The 14,388-nt window shown below is 37.1% G+C and overlaps 1 protein-coding gene across 3 annotated transcripts in view; it reads left to right on the top strand.

Annotated features, from left to right (window-relative positions):
- Window positions 1-14,388, top strand: part of STXBP5L (syntaxin binding protein 5 like) — a 184,176-nt gene that overhangs the window by 87,561 nt on the left and 82,227 nt on the right. For all 3 annotated transcript variants that reach the window (XM_031056622.1, XM_005420578.2, XM_014306851.2), the window contains exons 5-6: window positions 2,213-2,347; window positions 13,060-13,123. In XM_031056622.1, the coding sequence (XP_030912482.1) occupies window positions 2,213-2,347; window positions 13,060-13,123 (199 nt within the window). The remainder of the gene's footprint in view (window positions 1-2,212; window positions 2,348-13,059; window positions 13,124-14,388) is intronic.

Genomic DNA, 14,388 nt, shown 5'->3' on the forward strand with positions numbered 1-14,388 from the left:
TCTGATGACACTACTGCAAGAATTTGGAGTAGCAGCATTCAAGTCAAGTAGGGCTCACTTTGGAACTTAGGATTTTTTGTCAGTGACTAGACAGCCATGTTTTCAACACTTTCAAGTCAAAATTATCTACTCTTCCTGTAATTTAACAGTTTACTGCAAACAGGTGTTGGGTGATCTTCAACATGAAGTGATTAAAAGGGTTTATTAGCTAGAGAAGTTTTTTTATGGGCTGGGACCTAACAAAACACCCATATGCTTTGCAGTGCAAGAAAGAAGAGTAGAGGAAGTACAGAAATGCAAGAAATGAAACAACAATCAAAAAAAAAAGAGACTAAATATGAATTTAACCAAAAGTGAAGGAAATGGTGCACCAGAAGAAAAAGCAAAATTAATAGAGTTAAGTTGTTTAAAGGAAAAAGATCAGAAAATATGTGAAAAAAACTTCCCATTTGAAACTATAAAGCCAAAAGGGCAAATGGTGCCTTGCACCTGTTATGAGCAGAAGAATAAAGCTCATAGCTTGAGCTCCATCAAGGATTATGTCGGTGGCATATACTTTCTGCAGTTGTTTCTGTTGGATCTTTGTTGGTCTAACTGCACCCACAATATCAGTATTATGTTGCTGCTTAAAGGCATTTTCATTTATGCCTTCTAAAATACAGCTCCCATTCTCAAAGCAATTCTCTTGAAAAAGCTAGTTCTCTTTCCACTGAAAGCTCTGGAATTATTGCCAAAATTAGATAACTAATGGTAAAATTTAGCCCTGTACAGCAAAGGCTGTCTCACATTTAGGTCTCACTTTAATCAACAAAACAAGATTTCTTTGAAGGGTAAGCCTTATTCCATGATTCCACAATAAATTACAAATGTGAAGACTCCATATTTCAACTGTATTCAATCCAGTGTGATGCATTAAGTACAAAAAAAGTAATTTTCCTCACTTGAAGAAATCTAGCATTCAATGTACTGACAGTTTATTAGATACTTGGAAAACTCCAGAACTATGCAAATACTGAGTATAATCTGGTTGGAACCTTTTTGTTTGCTGAGAGTACTTTAGAGGGAATCATTACATAAAGTATATTTAATTTGTATAATTATTGATCAATTCCTTAAAGAGTGATAAATACTCTACTCAGGGGTCTTTACTTGACTGGAGAGCCAAATTACTGAAAGATTGCCAACATCCCTCTCAATCCTTTATAATAAATTCAGAAAAATTGCTGTACCATAAGAATGAAATTTTTTAATATGCATGGTTTTAAATACTGTATGTACTTTTGTGGTGGTTGAAGATGCTAAAGAAAAAAAATCGAGTTTGTATATAAAAGCCAGAAATAGCCTGTTTGTGGAACTGAGTGATAAATATAATAACATGTGACATACCAAGCAAAATACCTGGGTTTTTGTCAACATTTACAATTCTGTACCATAAGGTTGGATTAAGTTTCAGTCTCTGTAGGTAGCATGCATTCACTTACATTTTAATAGCAAATGTTTTCTCATCTCATAGATTTAATTTTGTTTTAGTGTATGTAATATCTATATAATATAAAAGTAACCTGAACCTACTCATTTGTCATCTGTGAAAACTTTTATGTATTATCATGAGAAATTGTCATGGCATCTTTCCAAGCTAATGTAGCACTTTTTCATCACCTTGTAATGAGTGTAGGGTTCAGTGTGTCTGTAGTAGTTCAGTTTTGATAAATGCTGTTATCTAAGGCCCTGCTCTTCCAGATGGCAAATAAATGAATGTTTTCTTGTGTGAATTATGGTATTATTCTTCTGTTGTGCAAAGCATGAATCCCACTGATGTCCACAAAATTCTGTTTGACTGGATAATCTGCTTATTCTGAGAAAGGATATAAGAAAGCCTTCCTTGAGAGTCTTGAATACTATTAAAGTGCAATTTACATACTCATGGAGATAGATAGACTTAATTCAGTGCTCAGGTGATGCTTTTCTTCTGTCCTGGCCTTAATGTCCGCAGGCAGGATGGCCTTGTTTTGTTTCATGTTCTCTTTTATCATGTTCCTGGAGATGACCCCCAGAGCCTGCACATTCTTCAGAATGCCTTCTGGGTAGGTTTTTCTCAAGTTATAAAATGGAAAGAATAATTCTTTCAGCTGCAAAAGTGTTAAAAAAATATTGTTAATGTGGTATTCAGTCACTTTTATTTTGTTGTTTTGTGGTTTTTTTTCTTTTCCAGGATTACTTACTGCCATCTACCTTTCCAGAGTAAATGGCTTTATGTTGGAACAGAGAGAGGAAATACACACATTGTAAATATTGAGTCCTTCATTCTTTCTGGATATGTTATCATGTGGAACAAGGCAATAGAACTGTAAGTGCAGATTTTTTTTTTCATTTGTATGTGTGGCCACTTTCATAGCTGTTTTAAATTTAATCTTTAAGAATTATTTGGTTTTTCAAATATGACCAGATCTTTTGAAGCCTTTAATTTCAGTGAATGCATTTGCAGTATTAAGTGGTTTTTTACAGGACATTAGGAATCAGATTTATGTTGGAGACCATAATTATATTTCATATAAAAGAAAAGAAATAATGGTGTACTGTTTAACTATGAAGTTCCATGAAATATAGGAAGTCTTTAATCGCTAAAATTCAGATTTTCTTATTTTTATGAGGAAAGCTTGATCACCATGTCCTCCATCCTGTGAAGAGAATAATGGAGGATATTTGCCCTAAGATTGTACAGAGAACTTTTCTTCATTGAACTGTGGAATCATTTAGATGAGAAGGGACAGGAGGAGGTCTCTAGACCAAGCCTCCTGCTCAACACAGTGAGAATTTGAAGGTTAATTCGAACAGATCAAAACCTGATTAAGTGATAGGAAATATAATGAGTGCCTTTTAAATGATAGTTCTCTAACAAGCTAAGCAAGGTGCCTGTGTTGTGGGTATGAAATGGAAAGAGACATACAAAAATCTGGGATACATCTATGCTTCCTGCAAAGTAAAAGCCTTGACAGAAATGAAAAACTCTTTCTCTGCTGGTCCCTCTGTGAAGTTCCAGCAAGAGGAATTTCTATGGGAAAGCTCAAAGTACTTCTTGCAGTTTCTGAGACATTTGCTTCATGTTGTGAGGGACCTGTAACCTCTGGTAGTAAACTGAAATACACTGATCTCAGTGAACCAAGAGAACAGTAACTAAGAACAGGGTTACAGGCCTGCAGTGTAACCCCAGTTCTCAAAAATCCCTTCCTTTCTTTCTTTTCCCTCTATTATTATCATTATACTAATCACTCTGTCCCCCAGGTTGAACTGATGCCTCATTTTCTTTCTCCCTCTCTGCCCTCACCAAACTTCATAGGCACAGTTGTAAAAATCTAGGTTTACCTTCAAAGGACATAAAACCAAGGATTCAAATAGTAATCAGGATTCAAACTCCTGGTAAATCTTTCATCCAGTTCTCAATTTTGGAATGTTTGGTTGCTCTGCGCCTGTGGGACTGCTTGGCTCTATTTAGTAGTTTTGGCTGCAAAAAAGTACTGCTGGAAAATATGTTTTCCACCAGAGTATGATAATTTTGATGAGTTATTCAGGTGGAAAGTGTCCTAATTGTTTTCTGTTGCTCACTTTATTTTGGTGACATTGACATATTGGAGGGCTTTTTAAATCCTCTATTTTAGGACGTCTATATTTACTACATTGAATAGATAATGTCTTTAAGTTTTTGGGAACAATGTGTTTTCATTTTGTGTGCACTTGTAATTTTCTTTCCTCCAGAAATTAGGATTTTTCTTTTCTGTAGGGAAATAGATGCAAAGGTTTTTATGGACTCGTAGCCTTCCACCAAGTTTCCCTTTCTAATTACTTCAAAATTCTTCTGGATAAATATTTTAAAATTATTTTAGTGGCCTCAACAAACATTTTTCATGGAAGTAGAGTAGAATGATGCCCCTCTTTCTATGTGGAAAATAAGGGCTGCTTTCTAACGTGCTTCACAACTAATTTGTTGAGATAGGCTAGATGCTGTGCAATATGCTCCCTCTCTAGAACCTTCAAGGAAGCAAGCAGCCCCTCCTAACTATCTTCTTTGTATTTTCTATGCAGGAAAATATCTAGATTTTCCAAATTGTCTCTTTCCATAAGTTGTAAAAGGTAATGACAACATAATAAAGATAGACTGTGTCACCTCAAGTACTTGGAGGTGCTGCATGGTTACCAAAATGGGTTCTTCTTCAAAACAGCAAGTTTGCCATATACTGTTTTGTTAACAGGTGAGCACAGAGGTATTGAATGAGGTATTCATTCATTACTGCTTTTAGTTCTGCCAGTCTTACAAGGATAAAATGATTCATGTAAGCACTCTAAAGCTCCATCCTTTCCATCCAATCTTACCATGTACTCCTTGATATGGAGTGGAGAAGTTGTCCTTGTAAAAGTTTTGCAGGTGGACAGGGGATCCTATGTGTCTCCAGATTAGTTTCTCTGTATTAGAGGAAGAGGTTGGTGGGAATAATTGTGATGTTTGCCACAGCAGCCACTTTTATAAATGCTGCAGTCTCCCTCTGAAGTTGAAATTGGGTGACTCACTAAAGTAATTTGAATGCTCTCTGGTAATAAACTCTGATATCTGTTCCAGTACTGTTGCTTTCCTGCATGTAAAATGGAATGTAGATTAGCTTTTAGAGGAAATGTTATTACCTTTAAATGTACTTCATGAGGATGAACTTATGATTGTAGACTTTCCTTTAGAATAGTACTGAGAAATATGTTTGAAAGAACAGTTTTATTTTGGGCCATGGGTATGTTCTGATTTGATTATATTTTTAATCTCCACATTGTTTTCACATAATTTTTCCATATTTTTCACATTTTAGTATTATAGAATCATAAAATAATTCATGTTGTAAGGCTTCTCTAGAATGTTCAAGACCAACTTCCTGCTTACAGTAACATCAGGTTGTTCTGGGCTATGTAAGTTCACAGGGTCTGTTGATGTTAGATGCTTTCAAAGACAAAAGAAAATAGGAAAAGATATGTATGTAAAATTCGGGAAAATCTTCAGCTTTACCATGAACAATGTAAGGGGCAATGGTGCTCATAACATTATGTTAAATTCTGAGTTAATGATAACATTTCAGAGTCTGAGGTTAGCTTGAAGATGTTAGAGTTCTCTATAAAGCTTGGAAGGAAAGGGATTACCTTTGGTGCAATCATATGTCTTTCAAGCTTATTGGCAAGAAAAGACCAGTAAAAGCCATTGCTCTGCTGCTGTATTCAAGTCCTCAGCTTAGACTGAGGCTTTATAAATAAAATTTTAAGTGTATCAAGCATGTGTATCATCTGCTCTAACAAGCCTGAAGGAGTTCATCCCTCTTCCTTCAATTCTCATCCAGTTTCTAAAACGGAAGGTCTACCAACATAACTTCTGTTTCTTTTAATTGCCCACTCTTACTTTTCACTCATTTGTATCTACTTCTAATGAAATCTCCAGGTAACCCTCATCCTCAGAAACAACCAAATATTTTGAGTCAGTGAGGCCTATCAAATGCCTGCAATAATTTTTTTGTAACAATGATTCTGCTGCAGTGAAAGACTGAGGTGAAAAGGCTTGGTAGTTTGAAGACTTGAAGGGGAAACAGGTTTAGATGCAACATTTTTAGTGTTTGCATATGATGCAAGGAATCTGATCATCTTGTCCTGCACAGCCACTTTTACTTACAAAGTTGACATTTGGTGCAGAGGGCTTTTTGTGATTTTCTTGTATACTTTTGTATCTGAAAGATCTCTAGAGCACTATTTTTTTTTGAGTGAGAGTGGTTTTATGCCATAATCAGAAGCATCTAGTGGAGATACATGTCAAAAAGATTATTGCAACATATATTTCATCATAAATGACTATCGTCTTCTCTTAGGAGAGAACATTCAGAGAGCTTAAACAGAATCTAGTGTTAGTTAGAAATTAAGGCCTGAACAGATAATAATGCAAAGAAAACAGATTTTTAAATTTTTTTTCTTTTCTTTTTTCTTTCTTTTCTTTTTAAGATTATTTTCAGAACTGAGCCATAACCAATTCTGGAAGTTACAGGAAAAATTTCGTTCTTAAATTATCTGCACTGTCTGTGTCTCAGTGGACTTGTGTCCTTGAACAGAGCTGAGAAAAAAACAAGCATATGGGTACCAATTCTTGTCTCAGCCATTTCTATCATCTCATGCATCATCAATACTTCAGGCCACAATAAAGCAATCTTCTCAGCTAAGAATGAATAAATCAAAACTTTTTCACTTGTCATTTCTCTGTCATATAGCAGAGCTAGTCCTTTGCCAGAGGGGTTTGAGGCTCATGATACTGTTTGGTTTTCTACTCTCTAATAAGCAAACAGTTTATCTCTTTTCCTTCCAAATGTTTGGAAACAGCTTTGGAAGAGACAAATAGTCAATGAGCTCAGCATGTCTCCATTTACTCCAACTACAATGAGATCAATTTTCACAGCATGATCATACATTTGGGAAAGTCATCTAGTGTTGGAAAGGAGAAGAAGATCTTTATGTGTCCTCTGAACTCCAAAAATGAAAAATCTGCATTATAAGCCCCCAGTAAGATTCCAGTGTTTTAACACCCCACTATCTAATGAATGAATAACTGAAACTTTCCAAAATTTATGGGATTTGAGGGGTCAAAGAATTGGGCAGACTGGAACTCAACTATGACAGAGCCATAATTTGGTATCTCCTTTCTTAGCCCTTTGTTTGCCCATCCCCATTTCCTAAAATGGAAATTCAGAGTCAGTAGATCCACAGCAGTGAGGGAAAGCAGTACAAGGAGGAGAAGTAACAGCCTAGAAGAATCTGCTACCCTCTCTGTGTGCAGACCCATTAGGAGAAAGTTATTAATATAAAGAAAGCACAATTTTCAAGCTTCCTTTTTCTGGACATTTCAGAAAGCATGTCTAAGACTCAGAGTTATATCTTGAGGTTGAACTGATTCTTGCTTACTCCAGCTCCCAGCTTTGGTCCACATCATATGAAAAGTGTGTCTAACTTATTGATTCTCTTAAATTTCTCTATGGCTCTACCAATGAAAAGAAGGTCTTAAATTTCCTGGAGCACTGCACCTTTATGGAAGGCAGAACTGTGGTTGATGTCCGACTACTGACACTGAAGAAGTATTTGTCTATGCACTTTTTTTTCAGCACAGTCAACTTCAACTTCATAACAATGACTAATATGGATGTTTTCTTTCTTTTCCCTCTCTCCTAACTGCTTCTATCACTTTCTAACACCAGATTTTTATCCTTCTCAGAAATCATTACAGTACTTCTCCAATTGTACAGGCTATTTTTTCTTTCAAAAGGAAAATGGTTTTGATTTGATTCTATTTTGTCATAGCATACTTTTACCTGCTTTAAAGATTGTCTTGCTATTTGAAGTTCTTATGACAGTATTTAAGTCACTTAATTTCTTAGAGTGCATAAAACATTCCAGGATGATTGAGGAATACATCATCTGTGTATTTTCCACATTTTTCTGGGTTCAGATTCTACCATTGCTGAAGTCTTCTTTTTGAGCTTTCTAATTCTAGGATAAAATAATCAAATAAAAGCTTCCATCCTTACAAGTCTTTTGAAAACTGTTTTACGGTGACTGCTGTCTTAATTTCAGTGGAGTTCTGAGTAAGAGTCATGTCTAACATCATAACCACTCTTTCATTTCCCCAAATGAATATACACCAAGTAAATTAATACCGGCTGCTGTCAGGAGCAACTTCTGATGAAGTGCAAAACAACTCAAAAGTGTCAGTATCTTCTTAGCAAATGCCTAGTTTTAGTTCTGTACAGCTGTCATGGGAATCTTTGGTTCCATTTTTCAATTCTGCAATCTGCTTTTTTGTGCTTAAAGGTCAACGAAGACTATGAAACGTTGAAAGTTTTGTATCATTAGCTCATACTTTTTTCTTGCTCTGTTGAAGTTAGCTTTCATTTCAGAAATTTTTTACTGCAAATCATTGCTGATAGTTTTCAGACATGACCTTCTTTTTTTTGTTTTTCTTTTCTTCTGAGTATTGACTTGGATTTGTGTTTTATCCTATTTGTGTCTTTTATTTTCTCAGTCATTCTCAGCTGTACCCTGACTACTATTTGGAAATGAAAAATGCCCTGCTCAACTACTTCACTTATGCCTTATTTTCACCCGCTGATTCTTTATTTTTCCTTTTCTCAAGGAATAGGATCTAGTTAGTTTTTATGCAGCTCCCCAAGACCAGCTTGAAGGAATGGCTATAGAGAAGTATCTGTCATCAGCAGTAGAGTGCTTTATTCAAAATAGCTTCAAATCTGGTTGGTTTTCCAGCACCTCTTCGTCCTTTCCAGGAGCTGTCAGATCTCTGCTTTTGCATTTAATATAATTCAATGGCAGGGTTTTTTTCTTTGTAAGCAGCTCCACAATGGCAGTGTCCAACTCTCCAACTTTATTGGCAACTTTACTGTAATAGCAATGAAGGGAAACAGGACATTTTATGTATATGAAAACAACTTGAGGCAAAATGGAGTTTGTGTGTAGACATTTCCCCATGCAGTATAATTTACTGCATGAAAGCAGTAATTACTGTTATCTGTAGCTCTGATTGTGTTCCATGGGTTCCATAAAATAATGTTATTGATATAATATAGTTAACTAAATAATTGCTTTGTTTAATCCTGCATGTAGTGCAGTCATGATGTCTATCCTCAAGAGAAATTGACTGTACAGCCTAATGCCTTGCTCTCCTTTTACAAGCAGCAGTTCCCTAGGGCTCCAAAAGATATTGTTGTTCTTTCTATTTATACATACCTTTTTTGTGGAGACAAGGAGATGCAAGAAGTGAGGCACTGATCTGCCTTTCGCAGACAGTTCCTGGTCTTAGTGTGGCACAAAGGACAAGGTTTGGGTTCCCTGCCACAGTCCTGTACCCAGAGGGAGATAACATCAGGAGAAGCAGACCAGAGAATATTTACCATGTCACTCCTTTTGTATCCAGCCATCAGGCAGGCTCAGATCACCAAGCAAAAGGTCTTGCAGAACTGAGGAAGTTGCAATGCTTTCACATACAGCAATGCTTTTTTCCTTGCTCCACCTGAACTGGGATTATTTTGTATCACTTTTTTGTCCCACAAACATCTCCCCCGATATGGGACTGTGCATGTTCATCCAAAACCGAACACCAAACTTTATGCTTGCTGCATCTTGTGAATATTCCTCCTTATGTAGTCCTAAGAGGCATCAGTTTTGATACAAATACTTTACTTGCTGTGTACAAAAAAAAATCAATGTTTCTTGGAGCCCTGGAAGGGCGGTGCAGGAGGACTGCCAGAGAATAGGCTGTACACTTCCAAAAAGCTTCAGGAACATCTGTTGTTACCTGTGTGTGATCTTATCTGTGATGGCACGTTAGATACATACAACTATTTGAAAAAGATCCTTTCTGCTTTCCTGACAGAAGCCATGCTATGACTGCCAGACTTAATAGATTCTCTACTTACTCTTACCTATGTATAAACAAAGCTGGCCTCTGTTAAGGAGGAAATTGTGGAGGTTGGATCCTGGCTGGTTAGGAAACCTCCACCCAGCTGCTCTCTCACTCCCTGTCCTCAACAGGACAGGGAAAGAAAATAAGATGGAAAAGTTCATGAATAAAGGGAAAATGAGGAATATCACTTACCAGCTACTGTCAATGGAGAAACCAGACTTGACTTGGAAAAAATGAATTTAATTTATTGTCAGTTAAAATAGAGTAGAATGGTGAGAAACAATGACAAAAACTAAAGCCCCTTCCCCTGAATCCTTATTTTTCCTAAACCAATGATGTATGTATGAAAACTAAAGAATGGTTTGTTGAGTCTTTTGATGGAGTGACATACCTGACAGTCTTAAATGTAATAGAAGTGAAGGAAAAAGGAAGAAGCCAGAGCAAGCCAGGTGTTATACAAAACAACTAAATTATTAAAATAACAAAAAGTAAGGTAATATGAATACTAAGAGCATACTTGTATCAAATATAGAGGAAAAACAATGGGGAAAAATAAAGTCTCATACATTTAGTGCACAGACTGGTGTGTTTGGTATCAACTTTGCTGATAGTGTATATAAAGCTGTTATTCAACAAACTAAAGAAGTAACTAGGTGCATGATTATTAAAATTACAATATTCCTAAAAGAAACAAAAAGTGCCTAAGAAAATATACCCAAACCCTACAATATTAATACAGTGCAGTAAATTGCAGGATCCCCCAACTACAATGAATTCGAGAGGGAAATGGAGGAGATTGGAAAATGTATTGTATTTAGTGAAGGTTTCCCCTTTCAGCTGAGCTTTTAGTATGGAAATTTGAGGCTACACCCTCCTGGAATATAAGATAAAAATAAGACTGTTAGTAAAAGACAGGGGGTTTTATACCATTTACAGAGGAACAACAAGCTTTCATATACTATGAAAGTATACTTAGCCTAAAGAGTTGAGGACAACTCATGTAAGAGCTTGCTTCTACCCAAAGAGAAAGTGATGCATTCTTTGGTAAGCAATGTCATATGTATCCTTCAAAGAAACTGGTTGCACAGATTTATCTTAACTGTTCCTGACTTTTAAAATTAGAAGGTACAAAGAGCTGACTAAATGGAATCAATCTTTACCTTAGAAAGACACTATGCTTTTTTCCTTTTTCCCTCCATTTGTCATGATTTTGCCAATATTCCTGGTCATGTACCAAGAGTGGAATGGCCAAGCATCCAACCATGCATCCTGGTTGGCTCAGTGGCCTGGGAGAGCTGCCCAACCCATTGTGCTTTGTCAGCCTCCATGTGCTTCTGCTACCATTCTGTTTGTCCCCAGCTTTCTGGGGAAACATATCTGATGTTTGCTTGCCTCTGCTCTCTCTTATGTCATCTGTCTGTGATCTGTCTAAAAAGTGAATATTCTTATACAATGTCTTCTCGTTTTTTCCTCTTGTTCTCACCCTTCCTCCTTTGCCCATCACTGCATAGGCAGCATATACTCCAAACAGACCTAGTTCTTTCCATCAAAATACTCTGACCAGTTCAGACAGGTGAATCTATGTCAGAAACGGCACTTGAAACTGTCCCAAACTGTCACATGTACTCCCTCAGGACAGATGTACAAGATATGTGTAGGTCTAAGCACTGCTTGGCAACAGCCTCATCTCGCCCCCCAGTTCCGTGTCACTGCCTACCTACCCTGCCTGCTCCAAGGCCTGGTGTTGTGCAGATGATATTTTTATTTCAGTGCAGGTTACTCAGAAACAGAACCTCAGCCAGAGGGGTCCCCTCTGGTAAGTTGACTTGTATAGGAATGACAGCCAAATCTCCTGCTAACTGTGTCTCTGTAAAAATGGTTTTGCTCCATGTCTCAGGAGAAATGGGTCTCAGGGTGCTTGTTGCTGGCACCATCAAAGACAGTCTGTATAGAATGTCACTGTGTAAACTGTCTGTCCACTGCTTTCCTTCTGATCTCATTTCTGTGATGGGATATGCTGCAAAACGCTCATGCAGAATCCTTGCTGGTGGAGACCTCATGTAGGAGAATAACATGCTGCATGTTCAGGATGTCTGGAGTAATTTTTCATTGTCCTTAGCTCAGATCTTTGCCTCTCTGCTTTGACCCCGCTGTGGTTCATGACAAAATAGTTTAAATATTTAAAACATAATGTGGGAAAAGTATAGAGGCCAGAGAAGAGTGTGCATGCTTTTAAGAGTGTTGGAGCATACTCTTCTGGGAAGGAGAAGCCTATGAGACTATGGATCAGTCCACAGTGTTTTAATACTTGAGTTGTCTGAGAATTTTTGTGGCAGCACTCAGTCTTGATTTGGAGTCTGACCTGTGGAAGAGAGGCCAATTTTGCTATAGTGTAGTATTCAGCCAAGGAGGAGACCATTATTTTAGAAAAATCCTTTGAGTAGTTTGGCTGGAGAAGCTTGTTTTGGTTTGTTTCTGTAATTCTGTTGCAGATTGTTTTAAAACTTGGAGCCTAGGTCATTTTACAGATGGTTTCCAGATAAACTCTTCACTTTATGGGCTCTGCCATTCTCTGCCATATTTTTTTTTTCCTGATGACTTTTGGTGAACCAAGACCAGTCATGCAAGTTCAGATTCTAAGCTGAACTCCAAGGGACATGTACTCTGACCCCAGAATGTAGATGGAAGAAAGGTCCTCCTCTGTGCAGGCATTCAGTGTGGATTAGTGCTTGTCTTCTTGCTTTTTATAGCTGCCAGGGCCTGCAGGTCAGGTTAGAAAAGAAGAAAAATCTCCATCTCTCCAATCAGTTTTCTATGATTTGCATTTTCTGTCAGGTGCTGGACATCAACAACTCAATACTAAGTTGTATATGATGTGGCTGATACATGTTGCAAAAAGGGAGGGGATGCCAAGGATAGTAATTAATTTCTATATAGGTTTACAAAGACTCATAGGATGGGTGTTGTGGCTGAGGAGCCCCACTGAACATGCACTGTAGGTGTAGCTGTGTTAGTTGGTCTGAAGATGAGATAAGGTTTTACAGATCAGAGAGAGGCAAGTTGCTCCATTTCTGAAACCCCACTGAAGTAATGCTAAAACACCTCCTGACAGGGCAGTGTAGGTGAGGTTACTGAAACCCTTTTTTTAGTGACCTTGGAACTTGGTGAGTCATGCTATCGGTATCTGAAATTAATCCAGTGAAGACTTTGTAAATCCTTGGCAAATTAGCCTTCAAATGGAGCAAGTAAGGAGAGAGGGTCAGAAAGAGATGGAATAGAGAATAGAAAAGGCAAAAAAGCTGTAAGAATGAGAGAGGGGGGAAATTACTGTAATAGGAAGAATAGTGAGATTTTTAAAAAATGAAGGAAGGATTCATTAAGAAAGAAAGATTCATTTAATGGCAAAAAGGAAATGGAGGAGAACGTTAAAAGATACCTATAACTTTACCTTACCCTGTTAGGCTTTTTACAATTATTTTTAAACCATTGGAGGTACGTGTTAGCACACCTAGAAGCTGAGGTATCTAGCTCTTCTTACAACAAAAAACATTCCCGGATTTTAATTGATTTTTGTATTGCAGATCCACCAAGACTCACCCTGGCCCAGTTGTACATTTAAGCGACAGCCCAAGAGACGAGGGAAAAGTGAGTACAACCAATGGTATAAAATTTTGCAGCATTTCATAGCCTTTATTTGCCTTGCTACTCTTTTCTTTTGCTTACTCACTGATTTTATCATCTGCTTTCTTTGCATGTTTGCAAGTCATTTTAACTATTTTACTGTTCTTAAGAAAAAAAAATTATCTTTGTACAAATTAAACGAGTAAAGATTTGTGATGCAGACAACATGCTGTACTTTGAAATGTATGCCAAAGACAATGTACCTTGAAATGTATAGCCATCTAAATGGTTCCTGTTTACAAAAGCTTGACTTTGTATAAGTAAGGTTTGACTAAAAGTTGGATCATGACTTCGGTACTTGGATAAACACGGGGTTATAAAGGCATTATAATAAGTTTTTATAAGATAGGAAATCTTTTCTTATAGAAGAATTATCATGATAATAACCCAAGTTTGGAACTTGCTGCTGTTTGCAATTCTCAACTCTGTTCACTGTGCACAAGTGGAAACCAAACATATAGTCAAAGCATTAGGGTTGTTACTGATACCACCAGGAGGCACAATCGGAGCTGGCTTTCTTTGTATGGCAACTTTTCAAAGATTAAATATGATTGACAGAATTCTGGTTCTATTACAGCTTTTTTTTTTATGTGTTGCTACTGATATTTGAGCATTTTGCCTGTGTGGAAAGAGTATTCAACTCTCTCATTGGTTTTGATCATTTTTAGTAATTGCATTTCAGTGTGTATTTATAAAGTACTGCATCTTCCAAATGGTGTATCTGTTTGACAGCATGCCCCACATAACAGCTAATAGTTGTTAAAACCTGGCAGCAGTTTGAATTTCTGATACTGATATGGGGGATATTATGCTGAAATTATGGGTACCTAGAAAAGCACTGATGACTGCATCTGATTTTCATTTGCATCGCTTGTCCTTGGACTTACCCATATTGCAAGGGGAACTACACACAAACAGTGCACTTGTGAACCAACCCTCCAACAGCTTCCATGGCACCTCTGAGCCTTTCTGGAAGAATCACAATAGGTCAAGCAATTTAGAATACTATCAAATAAAGTAATTAAGCATATTGAAGTGTAGTGTTGCAGCCTCAAATGAGAAGCCATCAGGAAATGCAGTTTAATTATCTCTGGCAAAATACCTGGTGAGAATAAAGGTTTATTGATGAGGCATCATTCTTGTTTGCTGGCCACAACAGAACCTGCTGATGAGCTACCTAAGGCACATAATGTAGGAAAAAAGGATACTAAAAAAAAATGGTCTTGTGA

The sequence above is a fragment of the Geospiza fortis genome, unplaced genomic scaffold, assembly GCF_000277835.1.
Source record: "Geospiza fortis unplaced genomic scaffold, GeoFor_1.0 scaffold1, whole genome shotgun sequence".
Classification (NCBI taxonomy): Eukaryota; Metazoa; Chordata; class Aves; order Passeriformes; family Thraupidae; genus Geospiza; species Geospiza fortis.